General features: G+C 46.2%; 2 protein-coding genes across 2 annotated transcripts; one reads left to right on the top strand and one right to left on the bottom strand.

The window, feature by feature from the left end:
• The first annotated feature begins 3632 nt into the window (after positions 1–3632).
• Positions 3633–4539, top strand: LOC119305568. Its single transcript, XM_037582055.1, has one exon. The coding sequence runs from the start codon at positions 3861–3863 to the stop codon at positions 4326–4328; it is 468 nt and encodes a 155-aa protein (XP_037437952.1). The 5' UTR covers positions 3633–3860; the 3' UTR covers positions 4329–4539.
• Positions 4540–7460: 2921 nt separating this feature from the next.
• LOC119309383 (phospholipid:diacylglycerol acyltransferase 1-like) lies at positions 7461–14580 on the bottom strand. Its single transcript, XM_037585398.1, has 6 exons — positions 13940–14580; positions 11461–11683; positions 11046–11329; positions 9585–9912; positions 8365–8630; positions 7461–8182 (listed from the first exon to the last, which is right to left on the bottom strand). Exons 1-6 carry the CDS (start codon positions 14422–14424, stop codon positions 7699–7701), a joined length of 2070 nt encoding a protein of 689 aa, XP_037441295.1. The 5' UTR covers positions 14425–14580; the 3' UTR covers positions 7461–7698.
• Between the last annotated feature and the right edge of the window lie 6697 nt (positions 14581–21277).

The raw sequence follows: 21277 nt of genomic DNA, 5'->3' as shown, positions 1-21277 counted from the left end.
CCCGTCTTCGGCGGGATCCGGCCGCCCTCGCCGGCGCGTGGCCCAGATCCGCCCCCCTTCCCTCGCCCTTCCTCCCCGCCTCTCCTTCCGCCCACGCGCCGCCTCCCCGGGAGGCGGCCGGGGCGGCCCCCACGCCTCTGCTCTCGGCTTCGCCCCCTCTTCCTTTCCCCTGCTGTCGCCGGTGGGCGCCCCCGGCTCCGGCCAGGGGGGTGCCGGTGGCGGTAGGATCTTCTCTCCCCGCGCGCGCATCCTCCTGGCCCGGGGCAGGGGGCGGTGGCGGTGTCGCTCGGCTTGGCGACGGTCCGGCGACCCAGCGGGGTGGCCGGCGGCGGACGTGGTGGCGGCGCTGCTCCTTGGCAGCGGGGCGGCGTGGTGGTGCTGGGTGGCCGACGTCGCGCCCCCGACCCAGATCTGGGCCCGGCAGGCCCCATCTGGGTCCTAGCGGGCCAGCCCCTCGGCGTGGCCTCGTTGTCTGCGGCGCAGTGAGGAGGAGGAGCGGCTTGGATATGGGGCATCGACGCCGATGGCGTGCCGGCAGCAGCGCGAAGGCGGGAGCTTTACGGGCCCATGAGGGCTCGGTCGGGCATGTGGGCCCACGGGCCTGGTGTGCTCCTGCTATTGCGTCCGAACGGCTACCGTCGCTGACGGTGGAGGTGGGGCCCTCCCGCGTGCCGACAGTGCTGATGCCCTAGTCCCAACACCGATTCTTCGTCGCGCTGTCCTCCCTTCGCGGTGCCGTGGTGAGACGGCATGGGGGCCTCATGACCGCATTGGCGCAGGGTGGTGGTTGGTTTCGTGGCTGGATCCGGAACGCCCGATGTGCGGGTTGGGATCGAGGGAAACCCCTGTAGGTGTGGCCGACACCGGCGCGGTGGCGCCTGTGGGTGCCACCTGACCTTCCGGGAGGGCGTCAGGGGCTACCCTTCCTCTCGCCTCGTCGTGTACCGGGGGAAACCCTTGGCAGCAGCGTCGTCATTGTCGCGATCCTTCTTGGAGGTGTTGATAGGTGCCGGCGCTTCGGAGTCTTGGAGCCTAATGGAAGATCCCGGTGGGCGCAGTGATCGCGAGGCTTCTTCATTTTTTGTCGATGCGCCGTTGTCGACATTTGTTTCTTTTGCTTTTTCTCTGTTGTTTCTTTTGGGCGTGATTGTGCTGCTTCCGCCCCAGCACCTATCCCTATATGGTTCAGTTGGTTGCTTTGTATACAAAGCGGGGGGAAACCCTTTTTCGACAAAAATCCATGGAGGCGAAGATGGTCAAGAAGTCATTACCTATACCCTGCGATGTCATTAAAGTGCATGGCGCCGTAGGTGCAGGAGCTTGAGTGTTGAGTCCGAGACTTCAAGGTAGCCGAGAAGAACCCCCTGCCACACATGCTCTTTAGAATTCAAATCCAATGGCAAGATAAATACAGATGAAATCTAGTACTTCTTCCAGAGGGCACAAAAAGTACATGAAAATTAACTCCTTCGGCGGCATCTAGAAATTCCATGAGCTCACCACAAATCCATATCTATATACTCTACTTTTCTGAATTAGCCTGGGAGGAAACAATAGAACCAGACAGAGAGATTAGGAGAAGAGAGAGCCGAGTGGGAGTAGTGGGGGAGGAGATGGAGACCATGGTGAGCTTGAGGAAGGCAGCCGAGACTGTAAGTGGAGGACATCCTTGTCCAGCGCCATCACAACCCCTCCTGTCGTCGGCGCGGCGAGCGGCGCATGGTGAGGGCCTTGGCGGAGCCGGGAGGTGATGCGTTCCAGTCAGCGGTGGGGCGCGCGGCGCACGGTGAGGGTCTTGGTGGAGCAGGGAGGATATGCACAGTGGCGGCTGGAGCTAGGTGGGCAGGGAGCGGTAGGCGGTCGAAACCCTAGCGGGAGAAGAGAGATACTGAGAGCTGGTTCGTGCGCTCACGGATGTGCAAAGTCAACATAGTTGATCTGAACAAACCGACTATTAAGTGGGCGTCAGTTGCCACTTGCGAGCATGATTTTTCGCTGACATACATGGTGCACTCCCGAAAAAAAACGCTCGAGTGCTCCCAGGACACCAATTCGGGCGTGTTTGGTTGCCCGCATTAGGCCCAGCCTGGCCCACGCGGGAAGAAAGTGGCCTGTTTGGTTGCCTGCGTTCACTGTGCGGCCCGCATCGCATGAACCTTAAAGCACGTTCAGGCCAGGCCCAAGAGAAACGCCCGAATCGGTAGTAGCTCGCGAGCCAGGCTGAGGCGAGCGCACAAGGTGGGCCACTTGCACGAGGGGAGATGGGAGGTATACGAGCTGGTATGCAGCTTGTGCGTGCTTGCAGTAACCTTCCCTCTAATCCTGTTCTTCCTAGCCCCTTTCGATCTACACAACGGTTCTTCGATTTGAGGTAAGCTCTACACGAAAAAAATGCACCTCGATGCTATGGTTCCATTCAGACGACCGGTTCGTAGTTTCGTCGGCCGTAAGTTCTTAATTTTGTCTTCCTATTTGAAGTTGTTCTTGACGAATTTTGTCAGATTCATCGCGCACGATCGATCGTTTGAATTTTCCTTTGACCAGCAGCCTAATCTCGCAGTTCCGCACAACATTTGTGTTGTAAGTTTTTGGTTTCGATGATGGATGTTGGGTGTATTTGAGGCGTGCACGTGCGTGCCTGCGTGGGAACAAGAAGACCATCAGAGAAGGGAAGGTGAGGGAAGAGGAGCAGGTAGAGGATGGGCGAGAGAGTACCTACCTTAGGTGGAGGAGAAGGTGTTGCTGCACTAGGGTCGGAGGAAGATCCATGGCGTCCCACTAGTGCAGCAGCACTTGTGGGGAAGGAGAGGCCTTCCTCTCCCGACGCGCTGCTTGCGGTTGTGGCGCCGGAGGCGACCTCCGTCGAGGCCCAGCTAGGTCGACGGCGCTGGCGACCATGGCTGTCGGATCCGGCGTCGCCATGGCCGACCTCCTCCCTCCTGTGCTTCCTACTAGGTCGCCATGGCCGCGGGCTCCTTGTTCATGGCGTCCTGCTCCTTCCTCTGGTTTCGTAGCTTCATCTCCCCCTTTCTCTACTAGCTCTTAACCATGTGTGCTAAGTGCAAGTGCTAGGTCTTAATCATACTCCATGCGGACAACCAAACAGCGTGTAGTTGCATGCGCCGCGACAATGCAAGCAACCAAACAACGTGCCAAAGTTGATTTCCTAATGCAGGAAGTCCATATGCAAGCAACCAAACAACTTGCAGATGTCGCATATGAGGCTATTTTTTCAGAACCAGATTGAGTAAAGAAGTGTATGTGATACAGGCATTGTTGCACACGGCAACCAAACACGCCAAACTGTACTGATGAAGCGATCAAACTGACCCGATCGTGGTGACAGATCCAGAGCACGTTAAATTAAACTAGCAGTTCAACACGATGTGTTTGTCTGGGTTTGGAGCCGACGGAGACTTCTGACTGGAACAACACCCACTCCAAAGACCAGGCAGCTCGTTCGTGAGGCTCTGCGCCCGTTGTGTTGACGTGTTCGGCGCTGGGCCGCGCGAAGTGGATCGTATCAAACACTCACACTCTCGCTGCTGCTACGTCCAATCGCACGCGCTCCGTAGAATGGGCCAGTCGGCCGGCTGGACCCCATCTCCGCCACGTCCATCTCGGTGCAGCTCCGAGCGGGACAAGACCACCTTCCTCCTGCCTGCCGCCTTCCTCTCCTCCGGCTATATAGAGCAAGCCACCCACCGGGGACACACCCATCTCCAGATTCCTTTCACCTGGAGTCGGATAAACACCAATCAAAACTCCGGTGCTACTTGCTCCTCGTCGACCACAAGATCGATCTCCAGACCAAGATTTGCTAGCACGTTGTAGCACAACACACCAGAGTCCGGGTATACATGGGTAACTTGGTCTCGCAGTGCGTCACGGGCGACGCAGAGCGCGCGGGGCCGCTGGTCGTCCTGCCGGACGGCAGCCAGTTCCGGCTGGAGGAGCACGCCGGCGTCGCGGAGCTGATGATCGAGGCGGCGGGGCACGTGGTTGCCCAGGCGAGGGACGCCGCCAAGGAGCGGCGGCTGCGAGCCCTGGCGGCCGACGAGTTCCTGCGCGCCGGCGAGGTGTACCTCCTCGTGCCCGCTGGGAGGGCCGGGGCGCGGCTGGGCGGTCAGGAGGCGGACGCCATCCGCCGGCTGGTGTCCGGCAAGAATGGTGGCAAGGGCAAGGGCAGCAGGTCCGGGAGAAGGATTTTCCCGGAAGGAGAAGCAGCGAGCACCGAGGGTGGAAATGAGTCTGCTGAATGTGCGCTGCTTTGTAGGATTAGGCCAAGGCAGTGGAGGCCCGCCCTCGACACCATCTTCGAGGCTTAGATCGATCATGGCCCCCGGCTGTAGGGTAGAATAGGAAATCTGATTCATTCATTATTTTTGTTATTTTTTGTCGAATATGGATCATCCTTCTTTTTCAAGCAAGGAGAGAAGGTATTCGTTTGACGTGTACATGTGTCTTGTAAAGCTTCAACTTATTTTGGAGCAAAAGGTTTTCAGAGCTAGAAATAGTAATTGTCAAACCTAAATGTTACTCCCTCCGTTTCATGATGCAGGGCATACAGATTTTTTGAGAAGTCCAACTTCACAAATTTTGATCAAGTTTGTAGAGAAAAACATTTACAACTAAAATGCCAAACATATATGCATCATAAGATGTTGTTTCATATTTTATATGTTGGAAATATTAGCACATTTTTACCAATTTAATCCACGAGTAAATGATAAGCATGGCGAATACAGTATGCATCTCATACCGATACCTAAGCATGTGAGCACGTACAGTATATAGAATCAAAACATCTATGAATAGCATGCAGCTAGCACATGCACGAGAAAATAGGGGATAAACGAGTCATACCCTCCAGTTGGTCAGGCCAACGCGACGGCGGCGGAGGCGGCGGCAGCCTCGGCATCGGCCGAGGCCTTCTTCTTGGCGACTTCGTCGTCAGCCATGGAGTCGATGCAGGGGAAGCAGTGGCGGACGGAGATGGGGACGGACGGGAGCAGTCGCGTCGAGACGCTCCCCAAAAACATTAATGTCGTTCTCTCGGGCAGGATCTCGAACAATAGGATTCCGGTGGCACCTGCTCTCCCGACCAACCGTGCACACGGTCGTCGGGATGGGTCGCCGGAAGCACAGAGAAAAGAACAATAGATAACGGCTAGGATTATGCAAGAGGGAGTGGGTGAACTGAGTTAGGGTTCACTCCACTGGCCAACACCTTCTTATATAGCGGGTAGATGGGCCTGAGCTCATGCCCATGATCGAGTCCGCAAACAGCTCACGGTCCAACGTCTCGGACAGTGGCACTTCCGTAAGTGACTCGTTAATTAATCCGAGATTAATTAACCATTCTTGACCGGTAAAAATAAGCTTCGGCGCAACCCGCAAGCCGCGGTGCGCGTCGTGACGAGACGTGGCGAGACGGACGCCGGAGGAGGAGCACGCGTGTACAACTTCTATTGCCAAGCTCCTGATAGCAAGTGGTAGAGCAGCCCTTATAAAGAGGTCACACTCTTCTTACTGTAGCAGTACGGTACTAAACTTCCCATCAAACTGCCCACCACTTGACGTGCACATTCATGGGCATTAGAGATTAATCGTGGATTATTGTGTTATATGGGTCTAAGCCCATCCATAATCCACCAATATATATATTTGATATTGCAGATATAAATAATTTTTTCTTATAAACTTGGTTAAAGTTTGCAAAAGCTTAACTTGCAAGAAAAATATATACTCACTAATAGCGAAAGGCCCAAATTTTTGCGCTTTTCTCCATTTTCTAATCCTGAAGTAGTTATCTAGAACCTGGTAAATTCTGTTTTTGTTTTTGCACATGACAATTATGTCAGCTATAACATAGCAAAAATTATGTGTTTCTTTAGGTTTCACACATTGTCAATGTAATAGCATGACAAATTCTGTGCGTTTTACACTATTTACATGTGGCAACTTTTCGCACGGCACCATGGAAATTCTCTAGTTGTGTCATGGCAAATCTTTATCTAGAGCATGGGAATTTTTTTAAGACATGTGTGTCAATTTCTCTGTTGTAGCATGGAATTCTCCATGTTATATCATGGCAATTTTCGTCTTGGGTAGGATAGAATTCTCCCCTTTGCAACATGATGGACATTTGTGGCAACTTTCTCATGATGTAGGATGTCAATTCCTTTTTTGTTGTACCGTAGCAATCCTCTTCTTCCCGCATGGCAATTACTGAAGAGGTAGCACGTGCATCATGGAAATCCTTGCACACATGGCAACATGAAATTTTTTGCTGGTAGCATTGCCATAGCATGGCAAAAAAAAAGGTTGTTGGGAGGGGGAAAGGGGTGAATGATATGTAGAGGAGGGCCTTTCGATCGTTCGCTTGGAAGGCCATTGGGAAGGAACGCATGGACATTCGTTTGCTCGTTTGACGCTAGCTGGGAAAACAACCGTCCGCTCTGGCCACCACCTAGGGGGTGTATGCTAGCTATTGGCTTCCATTATTGAATGGCGTTGAGCATAATAATGGATAAGTACTTTTCCTTCCCTTAAAGTTCAACAACCCAAATTATAGTTCGATTCATTCCCAGCTTTTGGACTAGACAAATGGTTTGTGGTTGTGTTGTGGCGACGGGCGCGACGCAATCCTCGAGATTGCATTTCCTCTAGGGAAAACACGTGATTTAACCTTCTGACTAGGTCAGGCAACGCCAATGTCCACACATCGGTTTCCTTGTTGAAGATGTTGGGTTGAAATTCCATTTCAACAGTAATAGCCCTAGGTTTGACCATGTGGTTTGACCAGCCAACATTAGTGTGTGAGCGATGATTCCATCTTGAAGGTGTTGTCGCGCAGTTACATCCATCGTTAGGTCACATGTTGCTTGGTCGCCTCAGATATTTTCTTTCCTTTCTATATGCCAATTTGTTGGGTATCAATATTTGGTATTATTTTAATTATATCATTATTGTATTTATCAAGATGCATATACCGGGAGCAGCGGGAGGCTTTGCCTTTTTTTTGAAAAAAGGAACCGCACAAAATCTGCCTTGATCAACAAATGGATATTGCAACTAATGAACATAAAAACAAATTGCACAATATTTCTCCTTATGGTGGAATTGAACTAGAGAATGAAATATGTTTTCCGTACAAACTTCCCGCAATTAAATCACATTATGTTAACAAAGATTATATAATTTCAGATAATATAGGGGGGTGGCCCTTCATATAGCCATAGCCCTATCGGAGTGGAGTAGAAGAGAATAAATGTAAGAAGAATATTATTATTATTTTTTTGAGGGAATAAGAAGAATATTATTAGTAATCATATCTTAGTCACTTGGGTTTCAAACAGAAAAAGGTCATGCCTTGATGAACAAATGGATGTTATAGTCGACAAACATGTAAATGAATTGCAAAATATTTCTCATCATCATAAAGGAAACTACGGAAGTATAACAAATGAATGTTACAAGTGATGAAGATGCAAATGAATTGCACAATATTTATCATCATAACAAAGGAACCTACAAAAGTATCACACCTTGCATCTATACATTTTAATATACACCGCGGTTTCACAATAACGCCAGTGTCAGAGCAAAAACCATTACATTATCAAATCAAAATTAATAGGATTCGACCAGAGTAAAATCTGCTTCGTCACCACGAATCACGTGATTTCCTACTAACTACAATTTCAGCTTTATCTTCTCGGACCATTTGAATATATCAGAATACACCTGATCACCACCAATTTCCTCACCGGTTGCCCCAGCAGCAATCCTGATAATATCCTCCATTAAAGCAAAGTTCCCCATAATATCAACGTGTGCACCACTCTGTGTGCCCCTGCCTTCCAGGAGATTTGAAGGCGGAGAGTGACTGTACTCTCTCACGTAAGTCTTGCTGCCAGAAGGGTTGAAGCGAGTTTTTCCACGCCATGCTTTGGCACACATATACCCTGCACTAAGAACTGGAACAGTCTCGTCACCGTTCGACATGTAAACACCACCTTTCAAGCAGCTATTCTCATCCCCTCCCTCAGCTGAGGCGTCTATCTGAAAGGGTATATAGCACTCTGCTTGTGGGGATAATTTATAGACATATGCTCTTTCGGTCGGAATGCCTACTCCATACATCGAAAATATTTCCATTTTAGGTGCATTTGGTAGTCTGCAAATGAAAGGTTGTAAGATAGCATTCATAAATCAACAAAAATAATACACAATATTTGCAAGCTTTTGTATGCATGATCACCATGCAGCAGATCTTTTTTACAGAAGATGTTTTCTTGGGAAAAAAAATCTAATGTAGGTAACTGAATTAAAATGAGAACGCTGGCAAAAGGTTCTTACTTTGTCTCCAAGGGGTTTGACCAATACTTGTAGTGACCATATTTTGGATCATCCAAGTTATCAGCAATTCCATATGAAAAATGAACACTACCACGCTGCATCATCCTTGGAGCAACAAAGTTAAAAAGATCTATGATAGAGCCTGCGGTGTAAACTTTGTAGTCTGAAACTGCCTTTATTCCACCCCACCCTAATTCCTGATACTCTGTCCAGACATCCCGGCATGATGTATTTGAATGGGCAAGATTATTACCTTTGACAGCATCCTGAAATGACAATAATAAGTTTTTTCTCCGACATCGAGAGTATACCACAAGGTGCTCACAGCTCACCTTGAAGTTAAGAACTCATTCTACATATAGTCATATACTCCCTCCGCAAAGAAATATAAGTGTGTTTAGATCACTAAAGTAGTGATCTATTAGTGATCTAAACACTCTTAGATTTCTTTACAGAGGGGGTATATAGAAAGACAACTAAATATATCACACTATCTTCCATAAAAAGGTAAATCAAGAGCTTCATGTGGTGAACTGGGAAGGCTTAAACAGGAGCAAATTCTTAGACAAACAGTCACTTCTTCAGGAATCAGGACTGAACCAGCTACAATTTAAGCCAACAATGTAGATCATAACGCAATACAAAATGATGAGTATTGCATACGAGTTTTGCTGAAACAATGAACGAGCTACAGTTTGAGCCGACAATGTTCGATTATAATGTGATATAAAATGATCGTTGTCAAATAAAAGAGTTCCACTGGAATAATTAATGAAGTTTTAACAAAATAACAGTGCAACTAACAAACTGAATACATATCAGATCAAAGATTTCTGGAATAAGAATAATGCTAATTATTACAAGTACTCCCTCCGTTCAAAAATATGAATTGCACCAAGTCAAACTTCATTAAGTTCGGCTGAGTATATATAAAAATATATCAACATCTACAAAACCAAATTTACTTCACCAAATTCTTTCTGAAATATATTTTCGTATTATATATATATCTAAAACTGTAGATCATTGCGGATTTTTCTATGGACTTGGTCAAACTTAGAAAATTTTGACTTAGAAATATCCTAGTACTTCAATTATTTTGGAACGGAGGGAGTAACTAAAGACAATACCACAGATCTAGGAAAATAGTAATTTGCATGTATGATGGTCGTAAGTAAATATAAGCTAGTATGCTTTATGTTATGCTTCTGAATACTCACACGGAATTCTATCTGCTCGATATTTGAAACCGGAGATTCCGCTACATCTTTTCCAAAAGATACCATCCTTCCAAAGTTCACAGGCTCTGGATGAACTTCAACAGGTTCCCCATGAACATCCTTAGAAACCTCTGAATCATTGGTCTTCCGCTTCTTGGATTTACACTCAAAACCATCTTCTGGAGACCAATCCAAACCTCCCCAAATAGTGTCACCACCTTTAGGGAGCATCGACATTGTTGAATCCCATGTACGGGTCATTCGCATCAAGTGGCGCAAAGTCTGAAGTCCAAGAAAATCAGAGTCCAGCATTTCTGGTGCAATAGCTCTGTACATGAATGACATAATATTAAGGAGGGGTAATTATCTGTTAATCAAATAAGGAAAAGAACGGCAGGATACTAATACCACCCACAGCATTTCTAAAAATGAACAACGACCATGCTAATACCATGGTCTATCCATCAAAGTAGATTAATACAGCAAGGTTACATAAGCTTGGAACTTGTATCTTGTTTGCAACAGAATACCTTATGCATGATAGTGTTGTGTGACTAACAAAAGACTATTAGATGTGCATGATAGGAGATTCATACTTGGGATCATGGCCATTAGACTGGCATAACAATGAACAACATAATACAATATATACTGGTTGTAAAGAACATGGCAAGGATTCTGCAAATACAGAACCATATTAACAGATGAATGGCACCACTAACAGAGAAACACCTAGATATGTGCCGCATGATTACTTTAATTGCTTAGAACAAATTGATAAGGATACAAACAAAACAAAGAATTGCTTAGACTGCTTAGAATTATAACATGGGTGCAATCATTAGCTTAGGCGCTATCAACTACCCAGCCTCAAAACAATTGAAATGACCAATACCAGCATGTACTTCTCCATTGTGAAAAATAAGTCAGAACAATCATGTTTATATTCATCATTCAGTAAAGAACAATCATATCACTGGTATGGTCAGAAATATTATGTTTTCTTGAAATTCACCTCAAAAGGTATCAAAAGGGGAACCACTGTTATCAGATAGTACATAATGATTTTATGCAATGCAGCTTCACACTTCTAAACTAGATCAAGTACTTCTTGGCCCCATTGTCCTTATCATAGAAACAGGTTAATCACTAAGGTCATATCATACTATAGGTGCAATCATGCAGTCGCGACTTCAACAATGACTTGCAATCATTTATTACCATCGTTACAAATTAGCTCTGCATGAGTAAGACGTGAGAATAAAAGTATAGAGTTAGATGACTTGATGTCCTCGCCACTACGGGTTAAAGCACACACACAGTATCCTGTGGGCAACTGACAAGCATAATTCAGAATGTGCGTGGGCGTGGGTGTTTGTTGAATTGTAATTCTACGACAAATAACATGATTTCAGTAGGCACATTAAACATCAGCTACCAAACTTTTATAACTTGAATTACCTAGCAACAGCAACATCTTTGGCTTCAGATGAAAAAAGCCCAGCAACAGCCTTTGGAACTCCTAAGAAAGGCCCACCAATGTTTGCTACAGCTTTGATGTGCTTTGCACACCAATCAGGACCACCACCACCACCCATGGGAGAAGGTGCTTCTACCCACTTCATAAAATGAAGAAAATAGAGAACTCCCATGGAATGTGGGATCACCACTGCCCTATTTCCACCATTAGTTGCTACCAAGAGCTCAATGTTACTCTTTATTCTGCTCAATGTTTGATCACGGGTCTGCAGATGGTGATTTAAATTAGAAACATGACAGATCATCCTATATCAGTAGCATTCACATAACAAAGAAAATATATAGCTAATGATGTAGGACTCTGTCATACTTCATATTGTACAAGCAAAAAAGTTACCTCTGTGTTCTGGAATGATAACCTCCAATCATAAGCAGCCATGTACATGTTCTTTTCTTCATATCCAATCCGAGCTAAATTGGCAATCAGGACCGCCCAAACAAAATAGCCAGGGACAAAATAGTCAGCTGCAACAAGGCCTGTGACCGGCCTAACTCTTATTCCTGGTTTATCTAATCCAGTTTCGTTGTCCAATGACATATGTTCAACCCAGCATAAAGGCCTGAAAAATGTTCAAGAGGATTAAAGAGATTGCAAGCAGAAGCAGGTCTGTGATAGTGCATAACTATACCTAAAAGAGTGCTCTAGCAAAATGAAGGAGAATAGTACAATAACCAACTTATGATAAGTAAGTTTTGATGACTGCAGGCAAAACATAAAGAGCACCTATTCTAGGCAAAAGCCCCTTCAGTAGAAAGAGTTGGAAAAGATAAAATAATAAACTAAAAAACAAAAGTAACAAACTCTGTAACATGTAACCTTAGCAGTAGTGACTATAATACAGCATCAAATGAAGTGAAACTAACTCTCGGGTTAATCCATGTTACAGGGAGCAGTATAGCATCTAGCTTTGCATGGATATTTCAGTTTCAAGACTGAAGCTATGCCATGAGAAAGGGCCAGTTCTTTTGGGCAATTCTCCCAGAATTGACCCCCTCCCCAGCTTCTCCCAGAATTGCCACTTAATATTTTTTTACAATTCCTAGCTAGTTAAGGTCTAATTAGCTAGGAATTGTAAAAAAATATTAAGTGGCAATTCTGGGAGAAGCTGGGGAGGGGGTCAATTCTGGAAGAATTGCTCAAAAGAACTGGCCCTTAGACTCTGCTTCTACTTGTAAACTATCAACTTCATTCTTGGTAACAGGGTTCAGGATATTAAATTTGTTCAGACTGACGTTTTAATGCAGGTATTTACGACAAAGTACATACAATGCCACATACCATGTACTCTCTCCGTAAACAAATATAAGAGCGTTTAGGTCACTTATTTAGTGATCTAAACGCTCTTATATTAATTTACAGAGGAAGTAACAGCTAATCCCACAAGAAGTTGCTAGTGCGCTGAACTTTTAAGGTCATATAAAGCACGACACACAAGCCCCTGAACAAGATTGCTAATTTTCCAAGAGGCACTAAAAGACTGCATTACTTATTTTTTCCAGCATATAGGTTTTAGGATTCAAATTAGGCTTATTAAATATTTCCCTTTTTCTCTAAACAGATATTTCACTGTAGAATCCGAAGTTCTGCAAACAAGCAGAGCACCAAGATTACCGCCCCTCCAAAATGTGACTGTAAATAAAGGCAGTTACTTCAATGCAAAGTTAGTGATCTACTTTTCCTACATAGGGATAACTCACCAACACAAGGCTTAGAAGGAATAGCAGGTATGCTGTTCAGGGATCACGTTATTACTCTCACCAGAAAGTAAGCAACATATACCTTCCAGAAAAGGAGTATTTAAATAATAAATAATGAAACAGTCAGATGTAAATATCTACTAAGTCTTTGTAGAGATTTCACTAGGTGGACTACATACAAAGCAAAATGAATGAATCTACACTTAAAATGCATCTATAAACATCCGTATGTGGTTCATAGTGAAATCTCTACAAAGACTTATATTTAGGAACGGAGGGAGTACAAGGCATCCCATGACTACATCAAAAGCTTTGTTTAATGCAAATTGTAATTTCTCCTAAAGGACCTGAACACACATAATCTAGATTTCTCTTGTACAAGAATTTTCCTATATCAACATCCCCTCATAGCCAGTGGGGGACACAATGTTGCCTAGTTTTAAAACATGTGCACTCCATGCAGCTCTCGAAGTCACATCTTGCCCACTCAAATCCTGCTCCCATGCTAGCAAGAAAAACCAGCATTTCAAGGCAGCTGAAAGTGATTGTCACACCCAACATTTCATATAAATATCCAAGTACTTACACAATTAAACAGTACAAAACTAGCTTAAGAAACACAAATCAAGTTCAGATTACCAAGAATTATAATCCTTCCACGGTAACAAAACAACCATCAAGAAAGTAATAAAAATTATCCAAATTTGGAACCAACTTTCTGTTGAGCACCTAAATCCCAGTTCTTGACTGAGCACCTTGGCATTTTGAGGGATCATGCAGCCTGACCCAGATTTCAGAAGATCTGGAACGAACCTCTAGTCCTGCAGCTCAGATACATTAATAAGATATAAAAGAAATCTACGGAAAGGGCGTTAGAGAACACGAGGGATTGACAGCCTATGGAATCAGACTGCTGTCCTGAAGTCCTAACTCTGCCAAAACAATTCCCAAAAGCTCGACAAACAACAAAGCAAGCCAAAAAGAATAACATGGGACTCATTCTATTAAAGGATCCTAGCGTGGATTACTAAAGCAGCCCTAATAACGACCAAACAAAGTAGAGACTTAACGGACACGCGACGGATGCGAATGCAACACCTAACAGGTGAGAAAGCGACCTCTTGTACACGTCGCCGAATGTGCCGCCCCAGAGGCGCTTCCGGAAGAGCCCCTCGGCGCACTGGTGGCCCTCCCAGAGCTCGAGCCCTCCGGTGACGATCCCCGGCACGAAGATGACGGGGTGCTTGGCGTGCAGCCCCTCCTTCTGCAGCTTGACCCCGGGCGGGTCCGGGAGCGGGCCCGTGATGGCCTCCGTGACGTACTGCGGGAAGGAGGCCGGCATGGCGTTGTAGAGGAAGAGCAGCAGCCACCAGGAGGAGCAGACGCAGCCCACGAGCCAGCAGCAGCTGTCCACGCACGACCACTTGCCCTTGGCCCGCCGGCCGGCCTCCTTGGACGGCGGCGCGGAGGCGGAGGAGGACGGCTGCTCCTGCGCCGGCTTCTTCCCCTTGTCCTTGTCGTCGTGGTCGGAGCCATTGCTGTCGTCGCCCGGCGAGGGCGGCGGCGGCGACTGCTGCTGCCTCCGCCTCCGTAGGAGCGACATGGCGCGCGCGGGCGAATGGGATCGGCGGGCGGGGCGGGGCTACCTGCGCGAGCGCACTCGCATCGCCGGCGGCGGCCCGCGAAACCCTAAGCCGGCGGCGGGGCCCAAGGAGGCGGAGGGGGCGAGGTCGGGAGGGGCGGGGCGGCCTCGCGGGGCTAGCGTTTGTGAGGTCGGGAGAGGGAGGAGGCTCGAGGCCGTAGGCGACCGTCGCGCCGCACCGGAGCGATCCCTGCGCCCGATGTACGTGCGCCGAGCTGGCCACGAGTGCCTGCCTACGTGGGCCCGGTGGCACGGGACGGGTCTGTGGTTCGTGAAGACGCGGTGCGGGTGAGGTGGTGGGGGCGGAGTTCGCCTGCCTCTATTGATTGGAACATGTGTGGGGCCCACGGGTGGCAGTCAAGGACGGGGACGGTGAAGCGGGGCCGGCGTAGCTTGCAGAAATGATAATGGCGATCCAACCAGAGCAGAGCCTCGCCAAAACGTGATCTTTCTGGGTTTTGTTTTTACTAAAACGTGATCTTTCGGTTGGCACGGTTTTCCTTTTGCCATTTACTGTACATTGCATGAAGGTGCAGAGCACGATCCATTCTCATATAATAATGGACTTAAAATAATTTAGATTCTTTTAAATATATATTCATCAACTATTTAAGGAATCCAACGCTTGAAAAACTACCTCTTATATTGTGGGATAGAGGGAGTACATCGCTTTTTAAGTATCTGTTTTAAAATTTTGACAAATATTACTAGTCGCAAATTTTAAGGTTTAATTATATCTTGTCTAGAACGGCGGCTTTAACCAGACGCGAGGGATATCTGGGTAGCATGAGCCATGAGGGAAAGCTTTTACTCCAAATGCCACATATAAGTTTTTATAAAGCTAGCATGTTATCAATTGGCATGTCCAATCATCCACCGACTTGTGTTCTTGTAAATATTTCTACCGCCCTTAAAACCCCATGCACCTCGCTTTGTTAATGATCCTAGCAAGATCGTCCTTCTTCTGAAATGATGATCCTCCTTCTCCCTGTTGGCGATAATCTAATGGTTGTACGATTCCTCGTTCATTAGGTGACATCTCATTGCCTTTGTCGCTCCCTAGCACGCCTACCCCAAGGAACATGTCATTAGGGTGCAATTAGGTGACGAGTAACCACGCCATGCACCATGACGACTTTCAGGTTGTGTCGTGCGTGATGATTATGGTTCATGACTGCGACTGGAACTCCCGCCATGAGACGTCATCGCATTTCAACACGCATGCATCATTCATTTGTTCTATATGGATAGTCAGTTTCAGCACGTATTCCGGTCATCCAACAACTTTCATATGCCCTCGTATGCATTTTGTTCCTGGGCGGCAATAGCAAAGAAATGACTTCCTGTCCTGGCATGTGCAGTCCCGCACGAACATCATGCACCTGTAGACCGGCGTCTACATAGTGGTGGGGAATGGGCACCGGATCAATACAGATGGCCTTGACATTGTGCTCGTATCATGTCAACCTTAACATTAGGAGTCATTGTGTTGTAGATATACGAAGGGAATTTTTAAGATGGATGAAATTTGTACTGAAAGCGGACATTGGTGTCGATAGAAACAAATGTATTATTCACAACTGAAGTACTTTTGTAAAAAACAATTCTTTTGGCCTCAATTTCAGTCTTTATGGAAATGTTCAACACAAATCATGTTAGCAATTTCAACTTGTAGCAATAACAACATCGAATAAAAATTACATAATTTATTATTGTCATAAAGCAAGTATATAAAGTTGCGAGAACTGAATTGTGGCAATAGCAACTGGGAGCACATGACTGCAAGGGTAGCCCTCAAGCTTGGGCTTGTTAAAAGTGCACTCACAGGACGTTGGGCCGAGGGTGACAACTTGCTTTTTTTATCCTCTATGGTGACCCTTAACGTACTTGGCTCGCACATTGACCTCACACTTATTCCTAAGTGCGTCCACTTTCCTGCAGCCATGGCTTTGGGACTTTTTTGCTTTCTCGTCCAGATGTCTTTGCATCTTCTCAGACCATGGCTTATTCAATTCAACTTGTGCATTGGCGACGGTGACCCTGTCTGCAAAATATGACAGGGTCCGGTTCTAAGTTTCTTCAATTAGGGTTGTGATAGGCAAGGCTCTCACCTCTTTAAGAACACCATTGTACACCTCTGACATGTTGTTGGTCATTATTCCATACCGAGCCCCGGTGTCGTGAGCCTACGCCCACTTGTACAAATCAGTGGAATTCTCGCGGATCCACTGGCTCAAATTTATGGGCGTCCTACGACCCCTCCGGTCTTCTCTCTACGGCAAGGTCGCGCGCTCGATCTCACCATTGACACCTGCCCAGATCGCATTCATTTCATCTTCACTTTTCTGCATGCACATCCTCTTGAATAACTTGAACCAATTCATGTTTTTGAATTTGGAGTAAAAGTTTGCTGCCAAATGCCTCATGCACCACCTTCCCTCTAGATCCGACCACCCCCACTCTTCTGACGACTCCTTAATTATATCGAGAGCGCTCAATAATCTAGTGTTGCGATCAGAGATGATGCAAACACCTCCACGCTCTTTCACGACACCCATCTTCACGCAGCTCAGGAACCACAACCAGCTATCTTTGTTCTCGCTCTCTACCAGTGTGTATGCAATAGGAAGAAGCTGATTATTTGCATCTGGTGCAATTGCCACCAATAGTGTGCCCTTGTACTTTCCAGTGAGAAAGGTACCATCAACTGATAATACCGGGCAACAATGCTTGAAGGCTTGTATAGTCTGGGCGAATGCCGAGAATAAGAGGTTCAGGATTAGGTCACCGGGGTTCATTGGGTTTGGACGTTCTCTCCGCCAAACTTGAGTCCCCCTATTAGCACTTCCTATCCGATGAAGCATCATGGGTGCATAAGAATAGGCCTCCTCATAGGTTCCATACAAGTTCTGGAATATCTTTTCCTTTGCATGCCTAGCCTTGATGTAGCTGACAAGGAAGCCAATTTGATCTTCTACATCTTTTTGCAAAGCCCTAAGACTAGCCACAATGGAGAGTAACATACACTAGTAACATACACATATCCCTAGACTATGTTACTACCTCAATAGTGGGTAGTAACATAAGTGTGGTAACATGCAAAGCTTCATTTATTAAGTTATAGACTCATATTGCATTGGGACATGTGATGGTACAGTAACTAGCTAAGTTACTGGTACTACATCTCTCCTCATTAACTCACTGCCACGTAAGCAAATTTGCTGAGTTGGACTCGATGTTACTACCGAAGTTACTCCCACTGTGGCTAGTCTAATACTAATGTTGAGACTTTCCTGCACAATTGTTTTCATCTTCTGTGCCACATATCTTGCAGTCACATTGCAGTGATTTGAAAGAGTCCCAGTTTTCTCATAGCTATGCTCCACTTTTTTTTTGTGATATGCCATGAATGACATACCTGAGGCTTCAGTCTAGCGAGAAATCTTCCACGACAACCTTTCGTGGAGTGGATGCATATGACCTTCAACTCTTTTTTATCAGACTGCTTCACTCTATGCTGGCGATGGAGGGCGATTGCATAGCTATCTATTGCCTGGTAAGCAGACTTCTTGTCTGGGAAAACCTGCCCAACCTCTAGGCTCCCCGCTTCTAGGCCAGAAACAAAGTGAAATTCATTGGTGATGCTCATATCCTGTAAAAACCCAAGTTGCAGTGCCGCCGCGATCGCCCTCGAGGAACATCTTCTTCTTTGCTTGAGTCCGAAGACGCGGAAGAATGATCGTCATCATCTAGCGCCTCTGTCAATCCCGCCACGTGTTCGCTCATGTCAACGGCTCCAGACCAATATCATGTGTCATACACAGGCTGGCCGCCCGTCGGTTCCGATGGGCCGACGCTAGGGGCTGATGTGATGGCCAACTCAACCTCACCACCCCTGCTACTACATCCGGCAACATCAGTGACTGATACGAACTCCACATACACCATCGGCTGACCAAACATTGAGTTATTGGGATTGCTTGGAAACCTTATGTACGACCCCCACGACTGATCACCTGTGACACGCCGCAAACCCCAATGGGCAACAGTCCCATCATTTCCTCCGTCAACGGTGAAGGCCTTCATTGTCATTTTTTCCCCTGCATCCCTGGGCCAAACACCGCTTGGATGCACCTTCTGACTGATGCGTAACCCACGTTCACCATGTCTCTCACTACAATTGTAGTCGACTCGCTGTAGGATCGAAAGTATGTCTAGAAGGGGGGTGATTAGACTACTTGACCAAATAAAAACTTAACCTTTTCCCAATTTTACTTCTTGGAAGATTTTAGCAACTTAGCACAAGTCAAGCAATCACAATACAATTCAAGCAATCATGCAAAGAGTATATGAGCAGCGGAAAGTAAAACATGCAACTTGCAAGAAAGTAAATGAGGGAGTTTCGAGGGAGCAAACGCAATGTTGACACGGAGATTTTTGGCGTGGTTTCGATAGGTGGTGCTATCGTACATCCACGTTGATGGAGACTTTAACCCACGGAGGGTAACGGTTGCACGAGTCCACGGAGGGCTCCACCCATGAAGGGTCCATGAAGAAGCAACCTTGTCTATCCCATCATGGCCATCACCCAGGAAGGACTTGCCTCACTAGGGTAGATCTTCACGAAGTAGGCGATCTCTTTGCCCTTACAAACTCCTTGGTTCAACTCCACAATCTTGATGGAGGCTCCCAAGTGACACCTAACCAATCTAGGAGACACCACTCTCCAAAAGGTAATAGATGGTGTGTTGTTGATGAACTCCTTGCTCTTGTGCTTCAAATGATAGTCTCCCCAACACTCAACTCTCTCTCTCTCAGATTTGGATATGATGGAAAGATGATTTGAGTGGAAAGCAACTTGGGGAAGGCTAGAGATCAAGAGTCATATGGTAGGATTGGAATATCTTGGCGTCAACACATGAGTAGGTGGTTCTCTCTCTCTCAGAAAATGAGTAGTGGAAGTGTAGGTTTGTTCTAATGGTTCTCTCCACAAATGAAGAGTGGGTGGAGGGGTATATATAGCCTCCACACAAAATTTATTCGTTACACACAGATTCCCAAAATCGGTGGGACCGAATCAGCAAACTCGGTCAGACTGATGTAGTTCAAAATGTGAACGTTAGGATTTTCGGTGGGACCGATATAGTCATCTCGGTGAGACCGATATGCTAGGGTTAGGGCATAACGTAATCTCGGTGTGACCGATCACATAAACTCGGTGGGACCGATTTCAACAATAGGTACACAGAGGGTTGGTCAGGCAAACTCGATGGGACCGACTCCCTCACTTCGGTGGGACCGAAGTGTTACGAAAAGGAAACATGGAGTTCGCGATGCAGACTCGGTGGGACCGATTTGCTCATTTTGGTGAGACCAAAATGTTGCAAAAAGGAAACAAAGAGTTTGCAATCCCATCTCGGTGAGACCGAGATCCCCATCGGTGAGACCGAAGTAACTAGGGTTTGTGGCAGTGGCTATGTCAAATGAAACTCGGTGGCTCCGGGTAGATCAAATCGGTGGGGCCGAATTTGACATTTAGGTTTAGGACAAATGTGGAAATGGGAGAGTGATTGAGGGTTTTGGAGCATATCACTAAGCATTTTGAGCAAGTAAGCCATCAAGCAACGCCTCATCCCCCTTTAATAGTATTGGCTTTCCTATGGACTCAATGTGATCTTGGATCACTAAAATGAAAATGTAGTCTTGAGCTTGTTGCCAATATATGTCCTTTGCATTTTGAGGGGTCTGCATATCTAATCCATGCCATGCCAAACATCGAACTTCCTGAAATGATTATCTTGAAATAGCATTAGTTCAATGAACTATATGTTGTTAAGAATTACCAAAACCACCCAGTGATTAGTTGCACTTTAAATCTCCCCCTTTTTGGTAATTGATGACAACATATAGATTAAAGCTTCGACAAATGATAATAAGAATTAAAGTACATTGTCACTTTTAGAAGTATGTGATAAGTAAGAGCTCCCCCTAAATTTGTGCATTGTTAAAATTTGCTTTGGATTGCAAATGCACAATCTGTTAGGATCATCAGTTACTCCTCTTTCATGTCACATACATCTTGGTGGAGCGCTCAAAATGATAATAAATAAGAACAAGCACTCATCACCAAGGCAAAGTGGATGATCATACATGAGATAGATAATGTCAACATCCAAGCATAAGCATAAAGAGTGATATGATCAAGCACATGATCATACAAAGTATCTCACACACACAGACATAATGTATCTCAAACAAGCAAGCAAAGCAAATAAGTAGCAAAAAGAGTCAACTCTCTCTCTCTCTCTCTCTCTCTCTCTCTCTCTCTCTCCGAAGCCTATGATCTATACACTTTCTCCCCCTTTGGCAACAAGTTACCAAAAAGCTCAAAAATGCATAATGTTATGCTTCTCTCTAGGCTTGATCTTCGGGAGGTGGTGTTGAGATGACTCCAAGGACGAATGCTTCTGTAGAAGTTGTTGGAGCTGGAGGGGTTGCCACTGGAGGGGCAACAGGAGTTGTGGTTGCAGGTGCTGAAGTTGTAGCTCTAGTGTCTGTCACTAGCACTGTTGCAAACCTCTGTGCCCTAGGCACCCTATGGAACATCTGTGTAGTAGCTTTGCCCTTTTTCTCCTGAGCTTCTTCCTGGAGTTCTTCAATAGCTGTCTGAATCTCAATTACTTTCAAGTCTAGATCATAGAATTTTGTCTCTATTATCCTCTCCAAGCTCTCCTGGTTCTGAGTCAGGGTAGCTAGTCCTTTCTAACCCTCAGGATTTACTGAATCAGAAACCCAAGCTGGTCTTGTTTGGACT

This window comes from Triticum dicoccoides, chromosome 5B, assembly GCF_002162155.2.
Source record: "Triticum dicoccoides isolate Atlit2015 ecotype Zavitan chromosome 5B, WEW_v2.0, whole genome shotgun sequence".
Lineage (NCBI taxonomy): Eukaryota > Viridiplantae > Streptophyta > Magnoliopsida > Poales > Poaceae > Triticum > Triticum dicoccoides.
Note: the sequence above shows the minus strand (reverse complement) of the source record. Positions and strands in the feature narration are given on the sequence as shown.